This window comes from Sminthopsis crassicaudata, chromosome 3 (genome assembly GCF_048593235.1).
Source record: "Sminthopsis crassicaudata isolate SCR6 chromosome 3, ASM4859323v1, whole genome shotgun sequence".
NCBI lineage: Eukaryota > Metazoa > Chordata > Mammalia > Dasyuromorphia > Dasyuridae > Sminthopsis > Sminthopsis crassicaudata.
Window position 1 is genome coordinate 22386310 of NC_133619.1, and position 26636 is coordinate 22412945.

General features: G+C 31.6%; 1 protein-coding gene across 1 annotated transcript in view; it reads right to left on the minus strand.

Moving 5' to 3' along the window:
* Positions 1 to 254: 254 nt before the first annotated feature.
* SI (sucrase-isomaltase) overlaps positions 255 to 26636 on the minus strand; it is a 105873-nt gene continuing 79491 nt past the window's right edge. The window contains exons 34-48 of the mRNA XM_074298125.1: positions 25187 to 25249; positions 22456 to 22572; positions 21753 to 21840; positions 20866 to 21004; positions 17265 to 17398; positions 13771 to 13805; positions 13561 to 13677; positions 11614 to 11762; positions 7392 to 7476; positions 7253 to 7309; positions 6410 to 6534; positions 2998 to 3086; positions 1936 to 1985; positions 1450 to 1617; positions 255 to 465 (exon numbers count right to left, since the gene is read on the minus strand). Coding sequence (XP_074154226.1) covers positions 394 to 465; positions 1450 to 1617; positions 1936 to 1985; positions 2998 to 3086; positions 6410 to 6534; positions 7253 to 7309; positions 7392 to 7476; positions 11614 to 11762; positions 13561 to 13677; positions 13771 to 13805; positions 17265 to 17398; positions 20866 to 21004; positions 21753 to 21840; positions 22456 to 22572; positions 25187 to 25249 — 1488 coding nt within the window. The 3' untranslated portion in view covers positions 255 to 393. The remainder of the gene's footprint in view (positions 466 to 1449; positions 1618 to 1935; positions 1986 to 2997; positions 3087 to 6409; positions 6535 to 7252; positions 7310 to 7391; positions 7477 to 11613; positions 11763 to 13560; positions 13678 to 13770; positions 13806 to 17264; positions 17399 to 20865; positions 21005 to 21752; positions 21841 to 22455; positions 22573 to 25186; positions 25250 to 26636) is intronic.

Here is a 26636-nt window from a genome sequence, read left to right on the forward strand (position 1 = left end):
AAGGAGTAGAAACACTATATTTAGATGTAAGAAAAATACTTGATATAGTAATTGAGAGAAGATTTCTGAAATAGCTAAGAAAATTAAATATCGCTTTTTTAACTTCCACTTGGTTAATTTCAATTGACATGTTCAGTAAATAGTTGACAGTCATCTCTGAGCATGATATCTCTGAAATTATTCTAACTATTCAACAAAGAAATAGGCTTTTAGATCTCTGTTTAAATTGGGATAATAAAAAAACAACACAGAAATTAATTTCTTTTAAATATATTTCACAATATTTAATTATATTACATGGGGGGGAAATTTTTAAGACAAAAAAAATAGACATTAATTGAAATTGTAGTAGATTTATCCTTTGTTTTGAAAATCGAAGTTGACATTTGGTTCTCATGTCTTCCAAGAAATTTCTATGTTTTTCTCCAAGATGACATTTTTATTACTAAGATCAATGTTTAATATCTAGGGGAGTTAAAGAAAACATACAACTTTAGTAGTCATTCAGAACTTTATATTCCTAGGTTATCATAATGAACAATAATACCATCAAAATATATCAATATCCTTCTTTTAAAGAAACATAGTCTGTTAGAGCTTGAAGAGACATTCATAATCTTGTCCAACCCCCTTCTCATTATAGATGAGGAAAGAAAAGATTAGGAAGGAAGAAACTTGCCTAAAGCCACAAAAGTAGTTAAGACAAATAGAATGTCTTTAAGATGAGGCAGATGGAATCAATGACATTGAAGGCTTCTATCAGTTCTAAAGGCATGATTTAGTCTTTGTTTGACAGTTTCCCAGAGGAATGAGAAGTGAGGGAAAGAAGAGCAATTTGCAATACATGGTCCTATATGAGACACCTACTTTCTAACAGATAGCACATTCTTGAGTGTAGTGTTAATGCTTTCTCCATTGTTCCAAAACCATGAACCTTGATGTTACTGCTTCCCTTTGAAGCCAATTGTTCTTTTGAAATATTTCCATCAAAAAAGTTTTTTTTTTTCCTTTTATAGAATCTAAATGTCCCATCCTACCACTTGTATCTCTTCTTTCTAGTTCTGTGCTTTGGGAATAAGAAGACTAATCATTCTTCCATAAGAAAATATTCAAATACTTTAAAAAAATGAAAAAAAAAAAAAACTAAACCTAACTAGACCACATTCATTTCAGGAAAATTTGCTAAAAGGATCGATCAATTAAAAGCAAGGTAGTACTGTGCCCTCCAACTCAAAGACAACTAACTGTTGCTACAGAAAAAGAAAGAAAGAAGTAAAGAAGTGAAAGAATAGGGAATATAACAAAAGGGAAGAGGAGAAAAACAATGAAAGAAGAAGGGGGAATGAAAAACTGTAATTTTTCCATTCAAAACTTAGCTCTTTAATTTTAGGAAGCATAAAAATTCATAAAGGAAATTTTATGTAATTGAAGTCTTCATTAAGAGCTTACCCCATTGGTTGCATCTTCCGTAAAGGTGAGGTTTTCAATCAGGCCATCATATCTGAGTTCCACACTTGAAACTGAAGTCTTATCTTTTCCCCATACTTTGATATACCCAAGCTTCAACTCACTGGGGTTTGAATACCCATTATGTGTGACAGTACTTGTCAGAGTAGTCTGAAAAGTTGTAGTAGAAAGACAATATTTAAGTTGCAATAATTTTAACATGGGCTGAACACCCATGAAATATATACACTATATATACATATTAGAATATATTTATAACACTAGAATATATTTATAATACAAAGTATGTCACCAAATGGATTAAATAAAAGGGGTACATGCATTTGTTCTTTCAACCTTGAAATTTGTAATATGGTTATTACCTTGAAAAAGAAGTGTACCTTACCAATTGCAGAATATTGTGACAACACAAACTTTCCCCCCCCCAAATCAAGAAAATAATAAAGATAATTTTAGAGTCATTCTTACCTGATTTAACTTAAACTGTACTAATAAGTATAGGCCTCTTTCATAAGTATCTATTTTTAAAAAGAGACAAAACATTTTTAATAGAAAAGCATGAAAGAATACAAAAATATTATTTCTCCACCCTTTAAGAATTACTTGAAATAGTTAAAAATCCACATGGATATACTTCTCCAGCAAAGCTTAGAGGATAAGGTGCTAAACTTGGGAATTAAGGAAATAACTCTTTGATTTTCAGCGGTAACACCAATTAACTGTATTATTGTGGTAAACATTTAGTTTCTCTTAGACTCAATTTCCTCATCTGTACAATGGGGATAAAAAAAGACCTGTACTATCTACCACCATGAAGTTTTTGTGAGACTCAAATAACTTAAGAAAATTTTATTAAATCTTTTACAATTACACATGCTATATAAAGATCATTTGTTATTCTCTTTGGCGTTATTTACATTAGAAACAGAATGGTGGAGCTCATTACATTGAGCAGTTGCTGACTGGATTAAATGATAAGCCTTACTTAGATAACAGACCTTACCAAATATGATATAGATATATAGAAAAATAGATATACACAATATATATGCCTGTATATATATATATATATATATATGCCTGTACGCACATGTGTGTGAATATACATTTATACACATGAATACATATGTGTATATTATGAATATATGGATATTTTGTTTATTTATATATCTATGTATTTATAAGGGTGAGAGTTTTGCATTTTCTCTCGAAAATATTGTATGTTCCATAAAACTCAATTCTTATGTATAAATCCGTATACTCTAGATTTAGTGATTGTACTCCCTCCCTCCAATACACACAAGGTTAGTCAGAAAATATAGCCTCTTATATGATCCCATTGTGGGATCAGATAGCATGATGAAGCTCATTTTATACTCAGTCATGTGAGATGTAACAATACTAAATTTCTACTTTACCCAAAAGTCTAAGGAATAAAGGGAGAGAAGAAAGAGAATAATTAACATCCTGGCAATATTAGAGATACTAATGATACAAGAGATACTAATCCAGTAGCAAGATGAGACTCACCAATGCTTTCTCCATCATCCCAAAACAATGACCCTTGAGCCATTTTGTTATCATCCACAGCAACAATAAGTCCCATTGGTTTTTTTCGACTGTAAGAAAAACATTTCCAAAATGCTTAATTTTAATTATGTCACCAAAAGCTATAAAAAAATAACAATGCAAAATATATAAGCAATGGATATTTAATTCATCTCTGCTGAACACCATATCTAATGAATCATCATTTTATTTGTTTTAAAAGAAGGACACTGATTAGTAAAACCTGAGTACAATTTGGGGAAGTGCCATTGTGTACAAATCCAAACAAATAAAAACAACATTGTATAGATCAAAGGAAAACTAAATTTTCATTTTCATATTTTGCCCAATTATCCTCCCTTCCTGCTACCCTCTCCTCCAAACCATATTATGAATTATGATCTTGATATTTAATGTGCACAGAAGATGGAAAGAGATGTGTTTTTCAATAACCAAGAAATTGTTATTAGGGAAGGAAAGTATCAGAAGTGAATATAAAAATGTTAACATTGAAAAAAGGTTAATAATGATGAACATAGTGAGAGACAGTATTGATAAGTCTTGACTTTTGGAAGGGCTTTACATTAGGTATTTCATTTTATCCTTACAACAACCCTGTGATGAAAGGGAATGGGGAAAAGAACTAAAATGAGGGACTCATTTTATCTTGAAAACTCTTAAATGAATCTAAATTAATATTAGCCCAGAAACAGACTAAAAAGATTTATGATAATATATCAGTGAAATCCTAGGAATATTCTTTGGTACAAAAGAATGATTTGTCCTAAGTTATTCAGCTAGTACATGTTAGAAAAATGATTCGAACTCAGGTCTTTTTGATGCCAAGGCCAACATCATTCATTATCCAATATTTTCTCTATCTTGAATAGAGTTTCTTATCCCTTTTTGGTTTGCTGGGGGTGGAAAGGGGTCACAGAATCCCTTGGAGATCTGGTGAAGCCCAAAGACCCTTTTCAGAATAATTTTATTTGTCAAAAAATGCATAGGGAACATACATGGTTACAAAGGAAAATACGTTGATATACAATTTATATATGTGTTACAATTTATATATGTATTATTTATAATATCAATTTCAATTAATCAATCAATAAATTTTAATAAGCACCTACTACGTGTATAGACATTGTGCTAAGCACTGAAGATAAGTAAAGGTGCAAAAGACAATCTCTACTCTTAAAGAACTCAGAATTTAGTGGAAGAAACAATATAAAAACAAATATATCAAAATCAAGCTATATAGAGAATAGTTAATAGTATCAAAGAGAAGATACTAGAATTAAAAGGGGTCAGTAGAAGGTGATATTTTAGTCTAAATTTTCATCTAGGGAGGTCAATCATCTGAACTTCAGACAAGGGAAGTAGTCAAAACATCCAGAACCAAGACTTGGGGTATCTTGGAATGGCCAGAATGCATTGGTTAGAATGTATATTGGGGAATAAGGTATAAGAAAACTTGAGGGGGCAGCTAGGTGGCGCAGTGGATAGAGCACCAGCCCTGAATTCAGGAGGACCCGAGTTCAAATCTGGTCTCAGACACTTAACACTTCCTAGCTGTGTGACCCTGGGCAAGTCACTTAACCCCAGCCAAAAAAAAAAAAAAAAAAAAAAAAAAAAAAAAACTTGAGAAGTAGGAAAGGGATGGATTATGAAAAGCTTTCATACAAAATAAAATGTTTGCATTAGATCCTAGTGGAAATAGGGAGTGATTACACTTAGTAGTTTAGGGTGAAAAGTGATATCAATTGAGGATGGATTAGAAAGGGAAGAGACAAGTCAGATAGTTGCACAGCAAGCTGCCATAATAGATGAGGCATCAGGCAATGAGGGTCTGCAGTAGAGTGATGGCAGTGTTTGAAGCCAGAAAGGGGTGTATCCAAGAGATTTTACAAAGGTGAAATTGGCAGACCTTGACAACAGATTAGATGGGAAGCAGGGGAGGAGAAATAAGAATTTCAGGATGACCTCTAGCTTATAAGACTGGGAGACTGGAAGAATGATATTGCCTTCTCAATGGGGAAAATGGGCCCTTTCTCACTACTATATTGTCCTTCATGCCTAGAAAGGATTTACTCCTTACTAAAGAAGGTGACCTCCTAGTCTTTTTGCTTTTTTGTAAAGATTATACTCAAATTTCTAAACAATACCTTCTGTAGATATTTTACACACACACACACACACACACACACACACACACACACAAGCATACAGACATGGATGGATGTATATATGCATGAATGGGCGTAAGTAGGTTTATGTGTATATGCTTATATTTATATGTGCATTCTATAGATAGATATAGATATAGATTTATCACATAATTGTTGGTATGCTATTTTTTCCAATTACAATGTGACCTTCTTGAGGGCAGGAGCCATATTTTTGTTTTCTTTAGCATCTCCACAGCCTAGAAAATGCCTGTGACATAATGAGTGCTTAATGGATCCTTATTGACTATGGGATTACAGAGCAACAATTTATGAACAGGTCATTCTCTGAAAGTTCATTTATTAGTTGATTACCTAGAACTTGTTACCTATTTTCCCATAAAAATCATGTTATAATTAGGCTATTGCAAAAGTGCATTTGACGAGGAATGTACCTGAGTTGTAGTGTTTATAATATTATGTAAAAATGTTACTTTAATATGATATGATATTTAGAAGAATATGTTTCCATTTCAAACTTGTAATTTCAAGAAGAAAAAAATAGTTTTTGAGATGATATTTAAGAAAGTATGTTTCCATACCAAACTTGTAATTTCAGGAAGGAAAAGTAGCATCTCCAACCCCCTCCTATTCTTGGATCAGAAGTCTAATGGGAACTTCCAATTCTTAGAATGAAAGAAGAAAAGAACTGACTATCAAATGGAGTCAGTCCCACCAAAAATGGGACAGATGATGATTTTGAACCTTATGAAGTAGTACTATGAAGGAATTATTGCTGGTGGCAGTTGTGCTCTGGATCTTTTGCCCATAAATGGTAGCAAGGGGTTAGCAATTAATCACAAAGTTAGGATCTAGGGAAAAAGTGAGGCAGAAGTTGAACAACAATGGAGGTTAAGAATTAATATTTTAGAGAATACCAGAAACAATGATGATAGAAATGGCAGAGGAGGTCCTATAAAAAGAAAACTGTAATAGCCTGTGGTAAATCAAAAAGCTTCACAAGTAAAGTTTTGTTCATCATGAGTAGTATTGTTCATAAGCAAGAAACTCAGTGTATTTTTTGCTACATTTAGTGTACATAAAGTGTGCCTAAAGATTTCATATATATTTTAGAACTTGAGGGTTTCTTGTTTGAATATGAGGCATCCAATCATTAGACATAGCAGATTTCAAATGTCACATTTTTTCATTTCACTTTTTCTTACCTAAGAAAGGTATTCTGGGCAGGCTCTTGACAAGGAAGAATATGACCCCCCCGGACATGGAGATTGATTTTCTCCAGAGGAGCTTCAAAACTTGCAAATGTTTTCCGAATTCCAATATCAAGTCCCTGAATGGAAGACATTGAGTTATAATATTAGCAAGAATAACTGGAACCATAGAGAATATTCACAAGAACCTATCACACATGAATAAAATATTTTTATATAAAATAAATACAATTTCAAAGAACATTTAATAATTTAGAATGAATACTTCGATATTAAATAGAAGAGAGTAATTTAATATTTTAGCTATTTGAAAAATCTCTATAGTTGAATAACAAGAACTATAAATTGAATTAATATAGCACTTTGAGTTTTGCAAAGTACTTATCTCACTATCTTCTAGGACTTATCACAGTATTATCTATATAATTAATGTATCTATTTCATTATGATTTAGCTTTATATTTATATTTGTGGATTTCAATGTAGAAAAATAGGTAGGGTTTGCAGCCACAGATATTATCTCTGGCAGTATTATGTGATTTTCTGCCCTTCCTTAAGATTATTATTTATCTCCATTCAGTGCATCTGACATAATGTGGTGAGGGTGAGTTTTTAGTGTTTCTTCATAAAAACAAGCAATGATAAGATTTAAAAAAAATCAAAGGCATCATTATACTAACATTTCTATTTATGCAAGGTAGTTCATAAAATCTTTGCACACTTGGGCCTACTTGTCATGCATGTGTTAATCTTTTTTGCATTATGACCTTCCTTTTTATGACTACATTAGAAGTTTTTTAAGTAGATTTTGAAAGAAAAAGTACATTCATTCCTTACTGTGTGGTAATCGAACCAGCGGGCATCAGGTACATACACTTCTACTTTTGTGGAACCCTGAAAATTAAAAGCAGTTGAGTATCAAACATAATCCAGTTTTAAATAGCCATTAAATAAATAGTGATGTTTCTATACTTACATACTCCAAAACTGGGCTGACCAAAAAGCCTGAGCCCCAAAGAAACTGTTTGAAAATGTACCAGGTTTCCTGATCATCAAAGAACCTTGAAATAGTAAACATGTAACTAGTCACATATATGTTTTTTGCATAAATTAAGAGAATTCTGAGAAATTATTCATATATGTATTTTTATTTATTTATATTTATATATATATATGTATATATATAACATACTGTATTTGACAGATCATATAAAGCATGATAAACATGAATACAAACATATACAAAAACAAAATAAAGGAGTACATAATACAAAATACACACATCATTTACATTGAAAATTGACCCAAACTATCCAAAAATAAAGAGGTAAGTAGTGAAAATTGTAGTGTGCTTTATAGAGCTCTCAAGTTGGGGTGTCAAAATGTACTATGCTTTCTAGAGCCCCAACACTGGGGTACCAAATTATACCATCTGGACTAGTTCTCTGGAGGACCTCAGGAGCAGCCCAAGTCCTTGATCTTCATGGAGGAGTGATGAAGCAGGAGATGCATGGATGGTCAAAGATGGAATCCATTTATTTCAAGTCCTCTCAGCCCCTAAATCCCTTAGTACAATTACATCACCACAGCATACTGAGCAAGTGCTAACTATAAGCACCCTGTTATTAATATTTAAATACCTCTCTTTACTGTAAGTATTCCTACTTCATATAGAACACAGATGGTCATGCCCACCCCCACCAACTTCTCAGAAAGGGTGAGATGTTCCAAGGGGAGAAGAGAGCCAGCCTAACCACTAATTACTACGACCACTGGAATTTATCCATTGCTTTATCATTAGAATACAATACATTATGCCATTTGGAGAGATTGGATAGACAGAGTTTAATGCATCTTGGACTTGAAGCCAAAAGACCTGGGTCCAAAGTTCTAGACCCACTGCCCACGTGAAGATAAGCAAGGGATTTGGCATCTTCAAATTTCAATTTCATCAGTAAAATGGGACTAATATGTGTACTATTTTCTTCTTACCATTATTTTGGGCAAGGTAATTTGCCACAACCAGTGGGAGATCTTGAACCCTATTATGGGAAAGCAAATGCCAAGGAGATGCCTTAAATGCCTCATCATAGCCAGGGGAATGTGTATATTCCAGAATTATAGTGTATTTCTGCATGATCTGGGACAAACAAACAGCTGTCAGACTTCCATATACTCTAGGAAAATAGACAGCTTCCAGTAGCCAGATCACCCTCACCAGAGCCTCAAGGAAACAGAGAAACATATCACCTGTTTCAATATGCTTGAAACTAGCACTAGGACCCTGATTCAACCCTAGATGAGCTGCAAAACCCCCTGTTGCATCCAGTAGCATTAGTCACCCTTATGTAATTCCCTCAGGATAGCCCCAGATATGAGGATTCCTAGTGGGCCTCAGGGCCATATCACTGCAGCACCAGGTAATTAGCCAGCATCTGTAATCACTGGCCCAAGAGGTTTGAGCAGGACTTCTTTCATCCTGAAAGCAAAGCTCAAACTTAAAAGAAATTGTAAGAATTAAAAAAAAAAAAAAAAGATGAGCAAAATAAACACCAAGGAAATATAATCTGATCAAAGAAAGTAATTATGGCAACAGGGAAGATCATGACACAAACTCAGAAGAAGACATCAATGTCAAAATACCTACAGGCAAAACTCAAAACAAAAAAACAGCAGTGGTCTCAAGATCAGAAAGAACTCATGGAAGAACTCAAAAAGCAACTTTAAATCATATAAGAAAATTATAATGAAAAATGGGGAAAGAAATGAGAATTGAAATTAAAGAATTATGGGGGAGTCTACAGCTTTGAAAAAGTAAACAACTTTAAGTAGAATTAGCCAAGTAGAAGCTAATGATTCAGTGATATAGCAAGAATTTAACATATTCAAAAGAATTACAAAATAGAAGATAGTTTAAAATACCTCACTGAAAAATAGATCCAGGAGAAATAATGTTAGAGTTATTTGGACTACCTGGAAGTCATAAACATAAGGAGGACTTAGACACCATCTTTCAGGAATTATTAAGTAAAACTTCCCTGATATCCTTGAGCCAGAAGGCAAAATAGTTGCTGAAAGAATCCACTGATAACTTCAGAGAAAAAAATCACAAAATGAAAATTCCAAGCAACATTATAGCAAAATTTCAGAACTATCAGGTAAATAACAATGCAAACAAAAACTTTTAAGTGGTCAGAAAAAAAAAAAAAAAACAAATATTGAGGAGTCACAATCAGGATTAGCAGCTATAACACTGAAGGATCAGAGATCATGGAACATAATATTCTGGAAGTCAAAGAAACCTGGACTACAACCACAAATCTTTTTCCAGCCAAATTAGGTATAATACTTCAAAAGGAAAAATGTTCATTTAATGATATAGAAGGATTTCAATCTTTCATAAGAAGACTAGAACTGAATGACAACAACAAATGATCCCTGATATCAAGGCTTAATAGAAATCTAAAAAAGTAAAAAGGGATTTAATGGAGCAACCCAACATGGAAAACGTATATTTTTAATTCTTAAAAATTAGAACACTAGTATTAAGGTATATAAAGAGTACAAGTATAAGGAAGATGTGAGGGAATGACATAAGATATAGCTAAAACCATCAGCAAGCATAAACAGTAATGAAAATAATCTAGAAGCTTCCCCAACATGATCAAGGTTCAAACAAAGATGTCCATTATCACTTCTGTTATTCAATATTAATCCATGAATACTAGCTATAGGAATAAGAAAGAAAAATAAATAAAGTAGGCAATGAGGACTCAAAACTGTTTCTTTGAAGATGATACAATACAATGAAATACTTAGAGAACCTTAGAAAATATACTTGAAATATTTCAGAACTTTAGCAAACTTACATAAACATAAGCTAAATCCACATAAATGATCAGCAAGTGTTAACATGATCAACAAAGTCCAGAAAAAGAGACTTTTTAAAAATTGCATTTAAAGTAAAGACAAACAATGTAAATTACTTGGAAGTCTACCTGACAAGACAAACTTGGGAACTATATGAACATAATTTCAAAACATTTTTCAAATAAATAAAATCAAATCTAAACAATTGTGAAAATGTTTTCACGTGGCTAGATCAAACCAATATAATAAAAATGGCAATTCCTGAGTAAAATTTGGCACAAAGTGCCAAAAAAAAAAAAAGTTATTTGATTTTTTAAAAAAACAACAAAATTTACCTGAAAGGAAAGATTAAGAACATGAAGGGAATTAATGAAAAAAAAAGGAAGTTAAGTAAATCTCAAACTATTATAAAGCAGTAATGATCAAAACTATTTGGTACTATTGAAGAAAAAGAGCAGTGAATCAGTAGAATAGATACAAGAAACAATTGTGAATGACTTGAGTAAACTATTGCTTGAGAAATCCCAAAATCCAGCCTTTAGAGTAAGAACCCATTATTTGACAAAAACTGCTGACAAAACTAGAAAATAATCAGACCCAAACTATGTATAGATCAATATTTCACACCATATACCAAGACAAGATGAAAATGGTTTTGTGATTTAAACATGAAGGGGCACACCATAAGCAAATTAGAATAACAAGGAATAATCTGCCTGTCATATCTATGGAAAAAGGAAAAACTCATTAACAAACAAGTGATAGAGTCATTATGAAATGTAAAGGAGATGATTTTGATTATGTTAAATTAAAAAGGCTTTGCACAAACAAAACCAATGCAATCAAGATTATAAGAAAAGCAGAGATCTGGGAAACAATATTCTGTGTCCCCCAAAAAAGAAGATTTATGTGTGTATATATATATATATACATATGTATGTATACACATATATACATTTGATTTCTCAAATATATAGAGAACAATAGAAGAGGAAATGGCACATTTAAATAAGCCTATCTTGTGAAAAAGAAACAGAACAAACTATATATGAAATCCCTAAGGGAAAAAAAAAAATGATGAACCAAATGCTCTCCGAAAAACCTAAAAAGGCTTATAAGTGAAATAAGTAGAACGAGAAAACCATTGTGCACAGTAACAACATATGGTGAGATGATCAACTGTGACTAGAAATTTCATATATTAAAAAAAATATATTTTTCAAAAATGGCTTTCAAAAGTCATAATTGAAGATTTTGGAAGAAGCAAAAAATTAAATGTTTAAAATTAAATCTACACAGCAATATATCTAAGCTTTATTTATACTTACTCATGTAGGAGAGGACGGATGACTGTGCCACCATTAGCATGGATTTCATGCATTAGTGTGTAGAAATGGGGCAGTAGAGTATATCTTATGTTGATAACATTTCTGGATATATTTTTGAAAGCCTCATCCCAAGAAACAGGATCTTGTCTCTAAACAAGTTGAAAAGCACATTATTATAATCATATTACTTTGTTCTCCCCTTAACCCCAACAATAGCCAATAATCATGGCATAAAGTATATATTGCATGCTCCTAGAAGGCAAACTTCTTGCCCTCAAAAAGTTTTTTTCCTGTTTAGATTTCTAATGTCAACCGCCAAGTCATGTATATAGAAAGAACTTTATTTATTGAAAACAAACAACAAACAAAAAATTTAAATAAACACATAAATGGCTAGATAAATTAATTGTCATTTTTGCTTTTATAAATGCAAGAAATGAATCGGATGAATTTTATGTAAATCTAATTCCATTGATATTATTAAATTCAGAATATGGTCAATTTCATGAACATATTAGACATAAAGTTCAGTTTGTATTTCTATGGTTACTGTATCAGTTTAAATGGTAAGGGTTATATACCTAGAGTTTAGCTAAAAATAATGATAATAATAATGAGGAGGATTCAAAAAATTGTCTATGATTGTATAGGCAATGTGCCTATACTGGCAAAGACTTCCATTGGCTTTTCATCTTATCTTAAAGGTCATCTAGTTGAACCTCTGCAATTTGCAGATGTGGCAACTGAGTTTGAGATATGTTTATTCATGCATCTAAAGAAAAGAAAGCATCTTCTTAATCACCTTGTTGCTAGTTTAAGCCTTGATTGACATCACTTCTCTCACTCTCCTCTTTCTCTGATTACTCTTGCCACCATCTTCTTTTATAGAGGGCAGAAACTGGACTCCTGCACCCTATTCTGTATCTATTACCTTGCTCGTGGTGTTTTTCAGCCCTGTGAATAAAATGCTTCCATACCAGGTAACCACAGTGTTCCTCCTCCTTTCCTCCTTTCCTCCCTTTTCTTTTCCTCACTTTTTTGTGACCTATCTCTTCATTAGAAGAAACTCCCTAAGGGTAAGAATTATCTTTCTTTTATAAATTGTATCATCTCCTCCCCATCTTTCTCTTACATTGTATGAAGTTCTTATTGTATGAAGTTAGTGACTTCCTAACAGTTCGTCAATGCCAGCTGTGTGACTTGAATCCAGTTTTTTGCTGAATGTGAGCATATTACCATCACCAAACTTAAGCAAAGCAGGGTACCATGGAAGAGTGCTACTAATCCTGGTGTCAAACAAAGCTAGATTTAAATTCTATCTTTGATTCTAACTAGCTGTGTGACTGAGGGGAACATCATAATCTCTAGACATTTTCTTCATCTGTAAAATGGGGGTAAAAATGCCCACAAGACCTGTTTTGAAGAGTTATTACAACAATAAAACAAACAAAAAAAAGAATAAAAATAGGGATAGAAAATGACCCTGTCATTGCAATGGCTAAGTGACTGTCAAGAAAGGACACTCCCTTTACATTCAGATCTCTATTTTTGCTAGAATTTATAGTTTTAGAACACCTAAAGCTAAGCTGGCCAAATTAACACTAGTGCTATGTGACAGAGGAGGAAAAATAAGATAAAGTGTAAAATTATAAGTTATTCTTACATAAAAGACTATTATCATAAGCTAGCTTCATTCTAAAGCACTGTGCAATTGTATCATGTATAGAATATAACCAAATCTTTTTTATATATAAATTCACAAGATATTCTATACTGCCATTCATTCAATCATCCATTTATAAGATTAACTCTGCTATTCCTTTGGCATTAAGTGTTCTTGGGTTAAAGCCATTTTCCCTACAGAGGGATTTTTACAGACCCAATTAAGGAAACTGGATGGAATTAAGATATCTGAGTCAGGAAAACATGAATACACTGACTACATACCCGAGTAAATGCAATATTATGATTTCTAGAAAATGGATAAAATGATCCAAGTTGCATCCACCTGGCACATAGCTCATATTCTGAATTGTTGAAGAAGCCACAGATGTCAGCACCAGTCTGTAACACATTGCCATTTTAAATCCAATGTTAATTCTGTTTATTTTAAAAACTTCACTAAAATAGGAAAATGTGTAAAACAATGATGCTTACATATGATATCCCAAAGAGACTAAACTCCATCATGCCTAAAACAGAAAGAAAAATCACTTTAATAAGCTATAGATTCCTTATGCATTTTGTTTTACTTCCTATGTTATTATCAGCACAAAAATGATAACAATAATAGTTGTAGCAGTATCAGTAGGAGTGGTAGCAGCAACAGCGGCAACAATTATAGTACTACTAGTAGTATAATAGCAGTAATAAAAATAGTAGGAGTAGAAGTATCAGCAGATGCAGCAATAGTAATAATAGTAGCAGCAGTACTAGTAACAGTGATAGCAGTAATAGCACCAACAGCAATAACAATTTTTGGGAAACCTTGTATTGTTACATTTGAGAATTACAAAATCCATGTGAGGTAGCTATTAAAAGCAAATATGCACAGTAAATAGTAGTCACTAAATAAGTGCTTGATGATCCATTATTATTTCTTCTTTATGAGGAAGCAGTGGTTAGAAAGGTTACCACAGTTGATATTAAAAGTGAAATCCAACCTTTTGTCTTTCTGACTATAAATCTAAGTCTCCATGTAAATATGCACACTGTTGTATTATTTAAATTGTATCGAATATATAAATCAATCAACAATATTGTTTTCTTTATGGAATAGTATTAGATTTAGCCAACAGCATTTAAATGTCCATGAAAGTAATATCTCTCTTATGACAATAATAAGAAACATAAATAGTTGGATTCTATGAAACATGATAGTATTGGAATATATTTCAGCTTTATACATATTGCTTTTAGAGAAAAAAAAAAACTAAAGTACTTTTAAAAGGTGTACTCTTTGAAATTAAAGAGGATTTTCTGATTAATTTAAATATGGAACATACATTTGTGGAAACAGTTCTTGCAACTATTTAAATAACTTTATTAAGAACAATGATTATTTCCTTAAAATTGAATTTAATTTTGCAGATCTCTCACTCTAGAATTCTGTAAACATTGCCTTCTATCCATTAATAGCAAAGATAAAAGAAATTGTCTTTAAAATAGTAAGTGGTAACTTCCAACACAATTTCTTGAATATAACACCTTCTGAAATGTACAACTGAAATATTTTAATATACTATATTAAACAGAAAAATTATCGAAGTTTACAAGACATGCCATAATTCCTATAAAGATTATTGTAAAACCTTATTGAGTTGAACCTCAATTTAAAAAAAAAATGAGGAGGTAATTGATGAAGCATATTTTGGAAAAATAGGAAAGAAAATTAGAGGGAGGTCATCAAAGGAGAAAGATGAACAGAGAATAAAAAACAGAAATAAAGAAAATGGAAGGGAAAAACCTCAGAGAGACAGAAGTGCTATGAATAAAACAGCAGTTATTGAAAAAAAAAGTCTGTTTATTTGACAAATAAGGAATATAAATGTATTTCACAGGACCTTAGTTGGATTTGAAAAATTTTGTGAATTAAAAAAAAATATGTATATCTATTTAGGCATGTTTGGATTATTTCTGACAACACAAAGGGCATTGTCATTTTTATCATTTTATCTCTGGATACTGACACATGGGCTTTAATAAATACTTGCTGAAAAAATAACTATATGACATGTATACATATATTGTATTTAACATATACTTTAACATATTTAACATGTATACTTGTCTACCTGCCATTTGGGGGAGTGGGTGGGGGAAAGGAGGGGAAAAGTTGGAACAAAAGATTTTGCAATTGTCAATGCTGAAAAATTACCCATGCATATAGCTTGTGAATAAAAAGCTATAATAAAAAAATTTAAAAATAATTTTAAAAAATAAATGCTTGCTGATTGAGATAGCATGAAGACCTGAGTGTGAATCCCACTCCTTTTGTTTAGTTACAGTAGGATCTTGGGTAAGGATTCTAGTGGGTCTTACTGGATCTAGAAATGTAGTATAACATGCCTTGACTTCTTCATAATTTAATATATGCAATTCTATTGTTAATCCAAAATCTTATAGATGGCCAATATAGGCAATCTTAAAAAGGGGATTTGAAAAAACCCTGACTGTCAGAGCTGTAATGGTTTATTACTGGGACACTGACAATGGGAGATATTTCTATATTCCAGAAAGTAAGCTTTCCTGGTGATTTTTTTTTCCAGAATGAAGTCATGGGCTGAATAGAGCACTGTCCTAATTTCCAATGACATTTCTTATTTTCCTCTAACACAGACTCCTATAAACTTTCCCTTCCACGTAGTGCTGAAGTCCTGTTATCTAGCTCCACAATGACACATTTAGACAGTATAAGATTTTGTACATGGTAAGATTTTAAATAAATATTTTGGTTCTAATTTACCATAGGAAAGTATCTAAAAACAATCTATACCTGTCAGTACAATGATTATTAGCAAATGCTTTCTGTGCATACAAAAACTGCATATATTGAAACTTTCAACTAAAACTGATGTAAATCTTTTTTTTCTGCTATTGTTTATAGAGATTCCTACAAAGAAACTGTTTCATTATACATATTCTAATCAACTGTCAGTGAAACTTCTTTATTCCTTCCTCCCTTTCTTCTCCTTTTATTCCCTTCTTTTTTCCCCTTTCCCTCTTTTCTAATTTTCATCTAGCTTTCTTCATGTTTGCCTTTCTGCCTTATTTTCTCCTTTTCGCTTTCTTTTTTCATCTCTTCCTTTCATTCTTCCTTTCTCTCTTCCATTTTCTTTTTTGTCTTTCCTTCTTTCATAACTAGACTGGTCTTTCAGATATTATTATAACACATAGACCCTGGCTTCTGTAAAGCATGTTATACATCTTGAGAGTCAAAGTTTTTTGAGGTTCGTTGAAATTAGAATTATTTGAGGATCGATTCTACAATGACATAAAGATGCCTTATTCAAATATGAACCAAGACAAATCCAGAAATAACCATGATTTGTCATGTGTGGTATTATGCACTTATAATCTCTGTTATTATGAAGGCTGAAGGTGGCAGATCACTTGAGTTCAGAAGTTTGAAACTGCAGGACACCAAAAAAACCATGAGGGATCTGCACTGAAACAATCAACAACACAGTAAGAATTGTGGAGTGGGGTTTAGGAAACCAGGCTGCATAAGGAATGGCATACAGATTTAAATCAGAAACAGGAAAAGCCAAAGTTTCTGTACAGATCAATAATAGGATTATGCATGTGATTGGCCCTTGAAATTCTAGTTAGGTGAGAAAAGGAGAATTGTTCATCACCTTATTTGCTGTAAATTAATGAATTCTTCAAGCACACATCTCAAAATACAACAGACAGTTATATAAAGGTTGTATTCAGAGGCAGTGAGAAAAGTATCTTCAGATGAAATCACAGAACTTTGAAGTACTCAAATTCGTAGTGGACAGATTGAATAAGAAAATATTTTAAATATTTGTTTGATTTCAGCAAAGTATTTGAAAATACCTAATATTATCTTTAAAAACAAAATCAGAAATCTTAACCATGATTATCTAAATATAAATGGCTTATAATAGTTAATAATCACTCCATACCAATGATGGATTTGTCCAAATTGTCCCAGTTTGCATAGTTGTCACCAAGCCAGTGACCTCCCCATCGACCACCAGTAGGATATGTGGAACGAGTGATAACAATTCCTCTTTTGCCTGTTGTTTTTTGCAAGGCACTAACATAGTAAAAAAAGAATGAAAAAGGTAAAAAAAAAAAATTAAGTATGTGTTTAATACATGGGAAACATTTGATTTACCATTCAAATTATGAACTATTTGCTAACATAAAATATTTTCTTTAAAAAGTATTATTATATTATTACAACGTGGGAAATTAACCAAGTTTAAATTTTATGCTCAGTTCCTTTGCATTTCAATTAACAGAACTAAGTGCCCATCAGTATTCACTTGACTAGTAGTTTTATAGATTTCTAAAGATATTAACAAGAGTATATCTGCTTAATTAGAATGTGAGAAAATTATTCATTTTTCTCAGAAAATATGGCTTGAAATTAAGAAATGATGACATTCAAATATATTGTATTACATTCAGTTTGAAAAGCAATAGTAATGACAAAAAACAATAGCAGCAAAGAATATGACTGTAGTTTATTAAATTAAAACTATCGGTTACTAATGTAGAAATAATTTTAGAATAAGTTATTTTTGTGGAAGAAAATTCTTGAGTATTATATCATATCATACTATAAGATCACTAGATCAAAGGTCAAAATCAATACTAAATTAAGATAATAATAAAAATTAGAAAAAACTTCAAGCAAATACAACAGCTTCAATCAAATATCTAGTACCGCTACAAAATATGAAATATATAAAAGAAGATGGTGATGTTGATCATCCCAGTGACACTGAGAAAATTAATGGAAACAAATGTCTTGCAATTAAGAGATCTATAGAGTCCAGGAAAACATATATAGTATATTACCAGAGCAAAAAGAGACAGAGATAGAGAGAATGGTCATACAGTAATTATGAGAGAGAATTAATGTGGAGTCCTCCCCATTCTGGTATAATGTATATAGTATCAGGAAATTTTAAAAGAAGTCTCCAGGACATTGAGTAGACTTGCTATGGAAGATGAAAGAAAATGAGCATCTTTATTTATACTTTTGGATATATGTGTTAATTATATATATATATATATATGTATGTATATAAAAAGCTATGTTCTGATTAGTGTAAATAAGAACTCCTACAAATTGGTTGTATTTATTCAAATTCATAGAAATAATATGAACATACACCATTTGTAATTTGAATACACAAGAGTATTTGAATCTATTTGAAAGTACTTAAACAAATTATCTAAAATGTGATATTAGTTCTGAATTCAAATATGCATAGCAAATTAAAATAATGTGACTACTCCTGGAGTTGTTATCTGTACTAAGCAGGAATCAGGTATGTGTATGTGTGTGTGTGATATGTGTGTACACAGATATATATATATATATATATATATATATATACATATATTATATACATAAAAATATATATGTGCATAATGTATACATATAAAATATAAGCATATGCTTTTATATTAGATATATGTACAAACATGTACTTGTATTGACAAAACAGTATGTATTTAATGTAGTATTTAATGTATCCATCAAAAAAACAAAGACCTAGCTATAAATGTTATCCTTCCTATATAAATAGAACATGAACCTTTCACAAAAAACTCTGCATTGAAACACTTAACCTTCATTTAAATATGATATGAAGGGATGAACATACTATCAAGGAACAACTGAAAAACTAAAAATTAAAAAAATTAAATTTAATAGCAAAGATTTAAAATAAACTATTTAAATTGGAAGGCAATAAAGTTTGTTAAGCTATATTCAAATAAAGAAAACATTGATTTTGTGTTCTTCATCCTACCTTAATTATTTACTTGATGAATGTGAATTTTTTTCCCATGTGATTTTCAAATATAATCATTAAAGTTGTCTTGACATTGATAGTAATAATATTTTAACTATTTACAAGTCATAGTGTACCAATAGTTTGTTTGGTTTTTTTTTTGATGGCAAGGACTGTTGTCATTTTACCCCAAAAATTGGGTGCTTAATTAATAAATTAATTAATTCAATTGGATTAGAGAGAAAATTGTCATTAAAAATATTTTGGTGTTACTGCCTTGAGTTTTTGGAGCTATTTTTATAAGTTGTTGTTGTTCAGTTGTATCTAACTCTTCAAGAGCCCATTTGGTTTTATTGTCAAAGATACTGAAGTCATTTTCTATTTCCTTCCCCAGATCACTTCACAAATGAATAAAAAATTGAGACAAATAGGATTAAGTCACTTGCCCAGAGTCATATAACCAGTAAATGTTTGAGGTTGGATTTAAACAAAGGACTTCCTGACTCCAGACCTGATGCTCTACCAACTGTGTCACTTACCTGCCCTACTTTTTTTATAATTATTATATATTTCAACATGTCTAGTTAAGAATCCTACCTTTTTTTTAAAGACAACTAGACATGTAATTTTCCTGAATCATTTTTTTTTTATAAAAAGCCTAATAACTATGTTTCAATGGATTTGTTCAAGTGAATTTTTAAAAATTGAATCATCTTAGTTAATTCAAGTGATTAATGTGACAATTTGTTAATTGACAGTCAGTTGGCCCAGACCATAGAATTCCAGGTTTGGAATCAGGAAGTCCTGAGTTCAAATTTGTCCTCAGACATGTAGTTGCTGTATGATGCTGAGCAAGTCATCTAGCCTTGTTTGCCTCAATTTCCTTATCTGTAACATGGGAATAATAATAGCACCTACATTCCAGAGTTGTTGTAAGGATCAAATAAGATAAATGTAAAGCAGTTAGCATGGTGCCTGGCACACAGAGCAATTATATTGAAACTAACTACTATTATTACTAAATTCTTATAAATTAGGTTTTGGACCATTCAAACTAGTTCTTTGTCTCAGTATTATCAAGGTATTCTAATAGAAAAACACTGTAAATTTTCTGTATATTATCATCCTAATTTAGAGATGTACACTAAATATTCCTAATGCCTTTTAAATGTCAATCATCTATTTATATGACTTCTCCTATAGAGTAATAATAATATCAATGATACTATAAATAATAATATTATCGTTATTATTATTTAGATTTTTAAAACTTATAAAGCATTTTATAAATAATATAGCATTGTATTCTCACAACAACTTTAATTATTATTATCATTATTCCATGTTACAGAAGGGAAAACTGAAGAAGGCAGAAGTTATGTTACTAGCCAAGGGTCCAAAAGCTAGAAAATATCTGGTTAGATTTGAACTTATACTATTCTGGACTATGATCAGTGCTCTCTCCACTGTACCTCCTGGCTGCAAAATGGTAAGGTAGAAAATGATATCATATTACCTAAGTTCACATGAGGTCTATGCAAACTTGCAATTTATATGACCTTAGGAAAATAGTAAACCTCCAATATTCAGTTTCTTCATCTATGTAAAATGTGAAATTCAAAAAGACTACATTAATCTGGCATATATTAATGAGTAATAAAATTATATTAAAATAATGTAATAAAATTATATTAAAAGGATAAAGCCTCAGATAGTTTTACAAAAGGATCAATTGTAAAAAAAAATGACATACTCATGAGTTGGTTTCACCTGGGACCATCCGTATAAGTTGTGAACATCATAATGCAATACTGAAGTTCCATCACTCAAGATCTGTTCTGTTTCCATACACATTGTTCTGAAATGCAATCCTTCTCCTCTTTTTGTTAGGTCTAAGAATAAACAATTAAAAAGAAACACCATTATCTTATCAGAAAAAAACAGTATTAATTTGATTTTATCTCTTATAGTGTATTAGTGTTAAAGGAGGAGAAAGAGGGAGAAGAAGGGGAGGAGGAGGAAGAGAGGGAGGAAAAGTGGGAGGAAGGAAGGAAGGAAGGGAGGAAGGGAGGAAGGAAGGAAGGAAGGAAGGAAGGAAGGAAGGAAGGAAGGAAGGCAGGCGGAGAGAGGGGTAGAAATGGAGGGAGGGAGGGGGAGAGAGAAAAAGGAGAGAGAAAACTTAAAATGAAGAAAACAATATTCTCAGGGGGGGAAAATTATAGCTTTCTTCCAATATTTGCATGGTTGTCATGTGGAAGATTTGCTTAAACATGATTTAGATTGTAAAGGACTGAACTAATAGTAGTAAGTAGAAGTTGCCAATAATCAAAATTGATATAGATCAAACAAATTCCTAAAAATGAAGCTATCTGAAAGTGAAAAAAAGAGTCTTATCTTGAGAGCTTCAGGAAGAAGCTGGATGAATACTTATTGGCAATATTTACTCAGACAACAATAAAAATGAATGGCCCTTGATGACTTTCCAAATCTGAGATTCTGTGACACAATAAGAAAAATGTTTTTCCAAAAGGGAAGTTGCCTTTAATAGGATCCCAAGCCTATTCCTTAACATAATTGATATTTATGGTTCATTTTTACTTTATAATCATTTCACAATAATGCCATCAAACTTATTCTCACCTGGAAAATAAGGTGGATAATTCAGTGTATCATTTCGGCATACATTAGAAGTTGTTCCATTGACAAAGCTAGAAGGTTCATTCATGTCCTAAAACAAATGCACATCAAAAAATTTTGGTTTTTGAAAATTATATAACTCAGACAATGGAAGATTACATATAATTTAATTGGGCTATTGTATCCTTGTAAATAGATTTTAAATAACCATAAATTTTATAAAGCAATGTCTTTACAGAGACATTATATTTATAATTATGTATAAATGAAAATATAGCACAATAACTTGGTCATTTGTATGATAATTTAAAGGTTTTTAAATTATTTGTGTACACTATTTCACCTAAGTATCACAGCTTCTAGATTGAGTGGCTATTGCTTTTGAAAAAGGAAGGGTAATTTGATTTGCCTATGGCTCCAAACCTAGTAAGTGTTAGATATAGTATAGAAAAGAGGTCTTTCTTAGCACAGATGTACCATTCTATCCTCTTTGTCAGAAATGACTTGAGATTATTATTTTTCCCCTTTGGTAAGGCAAAATTTGAATAATCATGCATTTTCAGAAAGAGAAACCAACAAACCTGGCAATTTTGTTAATGCTTTGGTAATCAAATAAAATCTTTCCCAAAAACAGACTAAATAGCTAAAGATTAACATATCTCACTTTATCTTCTACATGAATTTTCTAAAATTTCCATTCACTTACAATCCACAAACCATCAAACTTCATCACATTATTGTAGAAATCATCAATTTCAGTTGCCCACCATTCAGTTGTGTTTGGACGGAAAAAATCTGGAAAAGCTACATGAGCTCGGGAAGCCTATAAAAGAATGATACAAAATTAATTGGGAAGGAAAACAGGGTTAATTGAGACATTTTTTGAAGAATTAAGGAATTTAATTAATTAGGGAATTTTCCTAGACTTTTTTCAGTTTAAAAATTGTTCAGAAGCAAGAATGAATATGGCTATATATATATATTAGCCTGAATGTTTACCCTAACAATATTTCCCTCATTTATACTTAATTACATGAATTTTATTTCAACAGCTATATAGCAAAAATAATAATAGTAATATGACTCATATTTATTATGTATGTATACACACATATATGTAATCTTATTATGAAAAAATCCAAAAATAATTCCTTTTTCTACTCATAATAACCATGGAAAATAGATATTATTATTATTATTATCCCCCTTTTCCAGATGAGGAAAGAGAGGCAGAAATGTTAAGTGACTTGCCCAAATTCACATACTGAAAAACTGTCTAGGGCTAGATTTGAAATCAGGTCTCACAAACGTTAACAGTCTGGTCACACTCTACCACCTAGCTTCTAAAGTACATATTCTGTGTCAGAAAGTAGAGATAAAAGACAAATACAAATGGTCTCTAAAGTTGAAATGAAATTACAGGACTGTTTTACATGATTTCTAATTCCTCCCTGAAACTCAATTGTATTGTTTCCTCACTTTTTATAAAATGAGGGTGTTAATTTGTCTTTTAGAGTTCCTCGCAGCTTTAGATTTGTGGCTCTAATCACTGTGGATGATCCTAAACTGATTCATCATATTGAAATATCTATAGCTGTGTAGATATTTGAATTAGCTGAGACTTTTCAGTCAAGAGAAGACAAGACATGCTGATATAACTGTTCTCAGGTATTTGGATGAGTTTCAAATAGAATCTGCTCGGTCCTCTGAGGCAGATCTAGAAAGCTCAGGTATAAAGTGAAGAGAGAGATTTGGAGTAGAGTTAAGCATGTTGCCCCTCAGTTTTTCTGATAATGGAATGGACAGAATCAGAAGATAGAGAATTTCCTCACTATACACCTTCAAGCAAAACCTAGATGACCACCTTGTGACATTATAAAGAGAATTTTGTTCAGGTAACAAAAGGAACACTTGGTCTCAGAGGTATCTTCCAATTGTGAGTTTCTCGAATTCTATTTTTTTTCTTTTTTGTTTTGTTTTGTTTTTTGTTTCTGTCCAGAATTATGATATGGACTTTCTCATCCCTGCCCTTGTTCATTGACTGACTATTCATTTCAAATGAACAGTAAGCTAATTCTTTGAACTCCCATGTTAGAATTTCACCATGCCCTAGAAAATTCTCCAGGTAGAAGTAGTAATGAGTCAGGATTGCGGAATCTAGGACAAAAATCATTTGACTCCCTGACCTTTATCACTATGACATTTAATCCTGGTCATATTCTTGTTATTCACCATGTTGTTAAGCCCTCATGAACACCATACCTAGAGATAATGCCTTATGGGATTTAACACTTAGCTAGCATAGTGAAAAGAGCATGGAACCTGAAGTCAAAAAGAGTTGAATTTAAAAGTAGTCCCAGACATTTATGAGATGTGTGATTCCAAGCAAGTCATTTAACTTTAGTCTGTCTCAATTTCCACATCTGTAAAATGAGACTATTAGAGTACTTACCTCCTAAAGTTGTTATGAAGATTAAATGAGAAAATATTTTCAAAACAATATGCAAAAATTAAAGTACTTTATAAATTCTACTTCTTAATAATGATAATGATAATTCTCAACTCTTAAACTCATGCCCCAAGTCATGCATTGTTCGTATTGGTTAATGTGTCACTTGGGCAAGAATGCTTAGATGATTCTATTGAACTCCAAGTATTTTCATGTTATCTTCCTTTCCTGTCACTCCTCCCCCCCCCCCTTTTCCAGTTCTGGAACTATAATTAAATCAGTGCTTCTATTGCTACTAGACAGAATATGTAAAGATTTATCTTGATGGTTTTAGTGAAGTTTTAGAGACTGAGATCAAAGAGAGTATTATAATTCAAATCTAAATCAATAATTTTACTTAACTAAATCTGTACCTTTAACTAATATTGATGGGCTGTGTTTTCTAGAAGAATGCTATCCTTGGTAATAATTTACATTTATTTATTTACTTGATACAGAGCTGAGTTTTCATCAACACCGGGAAATTTCAATGAGGAAGCTCACTGCCTCACTCCTTATTAGTAGCATCTGTGAAACTTATAGTCTAAAGAATGGTTTTGAGTAGTAAAGTTAAGAGCTGATAAGATCCCATAGCCTCTATGTAGTAAGGTAAAGACTTGACTTTTAGTCTTCCTGACTCTTAATATGCTTGTCTACCTATTATTCCATTCTGCCTATCAGCTAACTTTCTATATTACTTTAAAGTTCATGGAGTACTTTATGAAGGCCATCTCCTTTCAATCTTATGAAATAAATGCTACCATAATTATTATCACAGAGAAGTAAACTGAGCTTTACAACTAAGTGTAAAAGAATGGATTTGCACCATGGATTTTCTGTCTCCTCACACAGCATTTTAGTCACTTAGGCAAACAGCAATTCTATAATAGATCAAGGAATCCACTTGCTTATCATTATTAGATTTTGGAACAAATCAAAGAGAACTTACATTTACAGCTTCATCTTCAGTCAAAGATTCATCTATTGTGACATTGGGCAGATCTGGCCAAACCTATTGAAAGAAAAGAAAGAGGTACAGCTAGGTAGTGAAGTGCATAGAGTACCCGCCATGAAGTCAGGAGGACCTGAGTTCAAATCTGATCTCAGACACTTAATACTTCCTAGCTGTGTGGCCCTGGGCAAGTCACTTAACCCCAATTGCCTCAAGCAAAAAAATAAATAAAAAAAGAAGGAAAGGGGAAAAAAAAGCTGTTTTAAAAAAATAAATGAAGTTAAATCCCATTGCCATGCACAAGGTAAACTTAGGAAAGTATGATATTGGACATATACTATATTTTTCTTCCACTAGAGTATTATGATACTTCATCATGGTACAAGTTCTCAATTCTCTATGTTATCATTATAGCAGAACTATTCTTCAGAACAGTCTAGCTAACTTTGAAGTGATCTTGAAGCAGAACATTACTCAACAGCCCAATAGCTGATGATTGGAAGGGGGCAATATATATCTCTTTCTTTCTATGAAATTGTCTGCCAAGACTAGAAAGACTGTAATCTGTATCATGAGAATATCCACACAAATGAAATAATGAATGTTATTAATAATCCTTAATATTAATGTATGACTATACCAAAGCATTGTCTGTTTCTCTCCTCATTGAAAGTAAGGGAAATTTGGTAGAAAATATGGTATTCAAGGATATGATATCAGATCTTTGAGGAGTTTCTGCTAACAGATTTTTAAATGAAGCATGAAGATACTTGTTCTCCAGGTAATATCTAAATTAGACTCAAGGGATAGAATTGACAAAAAATTGTATATTATATATTCTGAAGTGAAAGTCATTAGACAAATCACTCACTCTAATTGACAATCAATTTTCTTTCTTTAGTAGATATATATTTAAATAATTATAGAAAATATATTTTATAAGCAAATAGTCCCATACTATCTTAGTATTAGAAGTGAAAGGGACAATTAGGATCATTTCTTCAGTTTCATTTAAAATTTGAATTCTTTCTTCATTATCCTTGAAATCATTTCATCAAAAATCATTATTATTTAATACTATAAATCTCTGCTTATCCTATGAATTAAATTTAATAAATGTTTTTAGAACTCAGATGAAAAATATAAATATTATAACCAAAATAGAGAAAATAACTTTAACAGACATAAACTCAATTCAACATGTTTCTAAATAGATTGAGATGACATAGTTTCTAAAACATTTAACAAAATGTCTGGCACATGATAGGCATGTAAAAAATATTTCTTTTCCTTTTTTCCTTTTTTCTTTGATTCCTTCCTTCCTTCCTTCCTTCCTTCCTTCCTTCCTTCCTTCCTTCTTCCCTTCCTTCCTTCCTTCCTTCCTTCCTTCCTTCCTTCCTTCCTTCCTTCCTTCCTTCCTTCCTTCCTTCCTTCCTTCCTTCCTTCC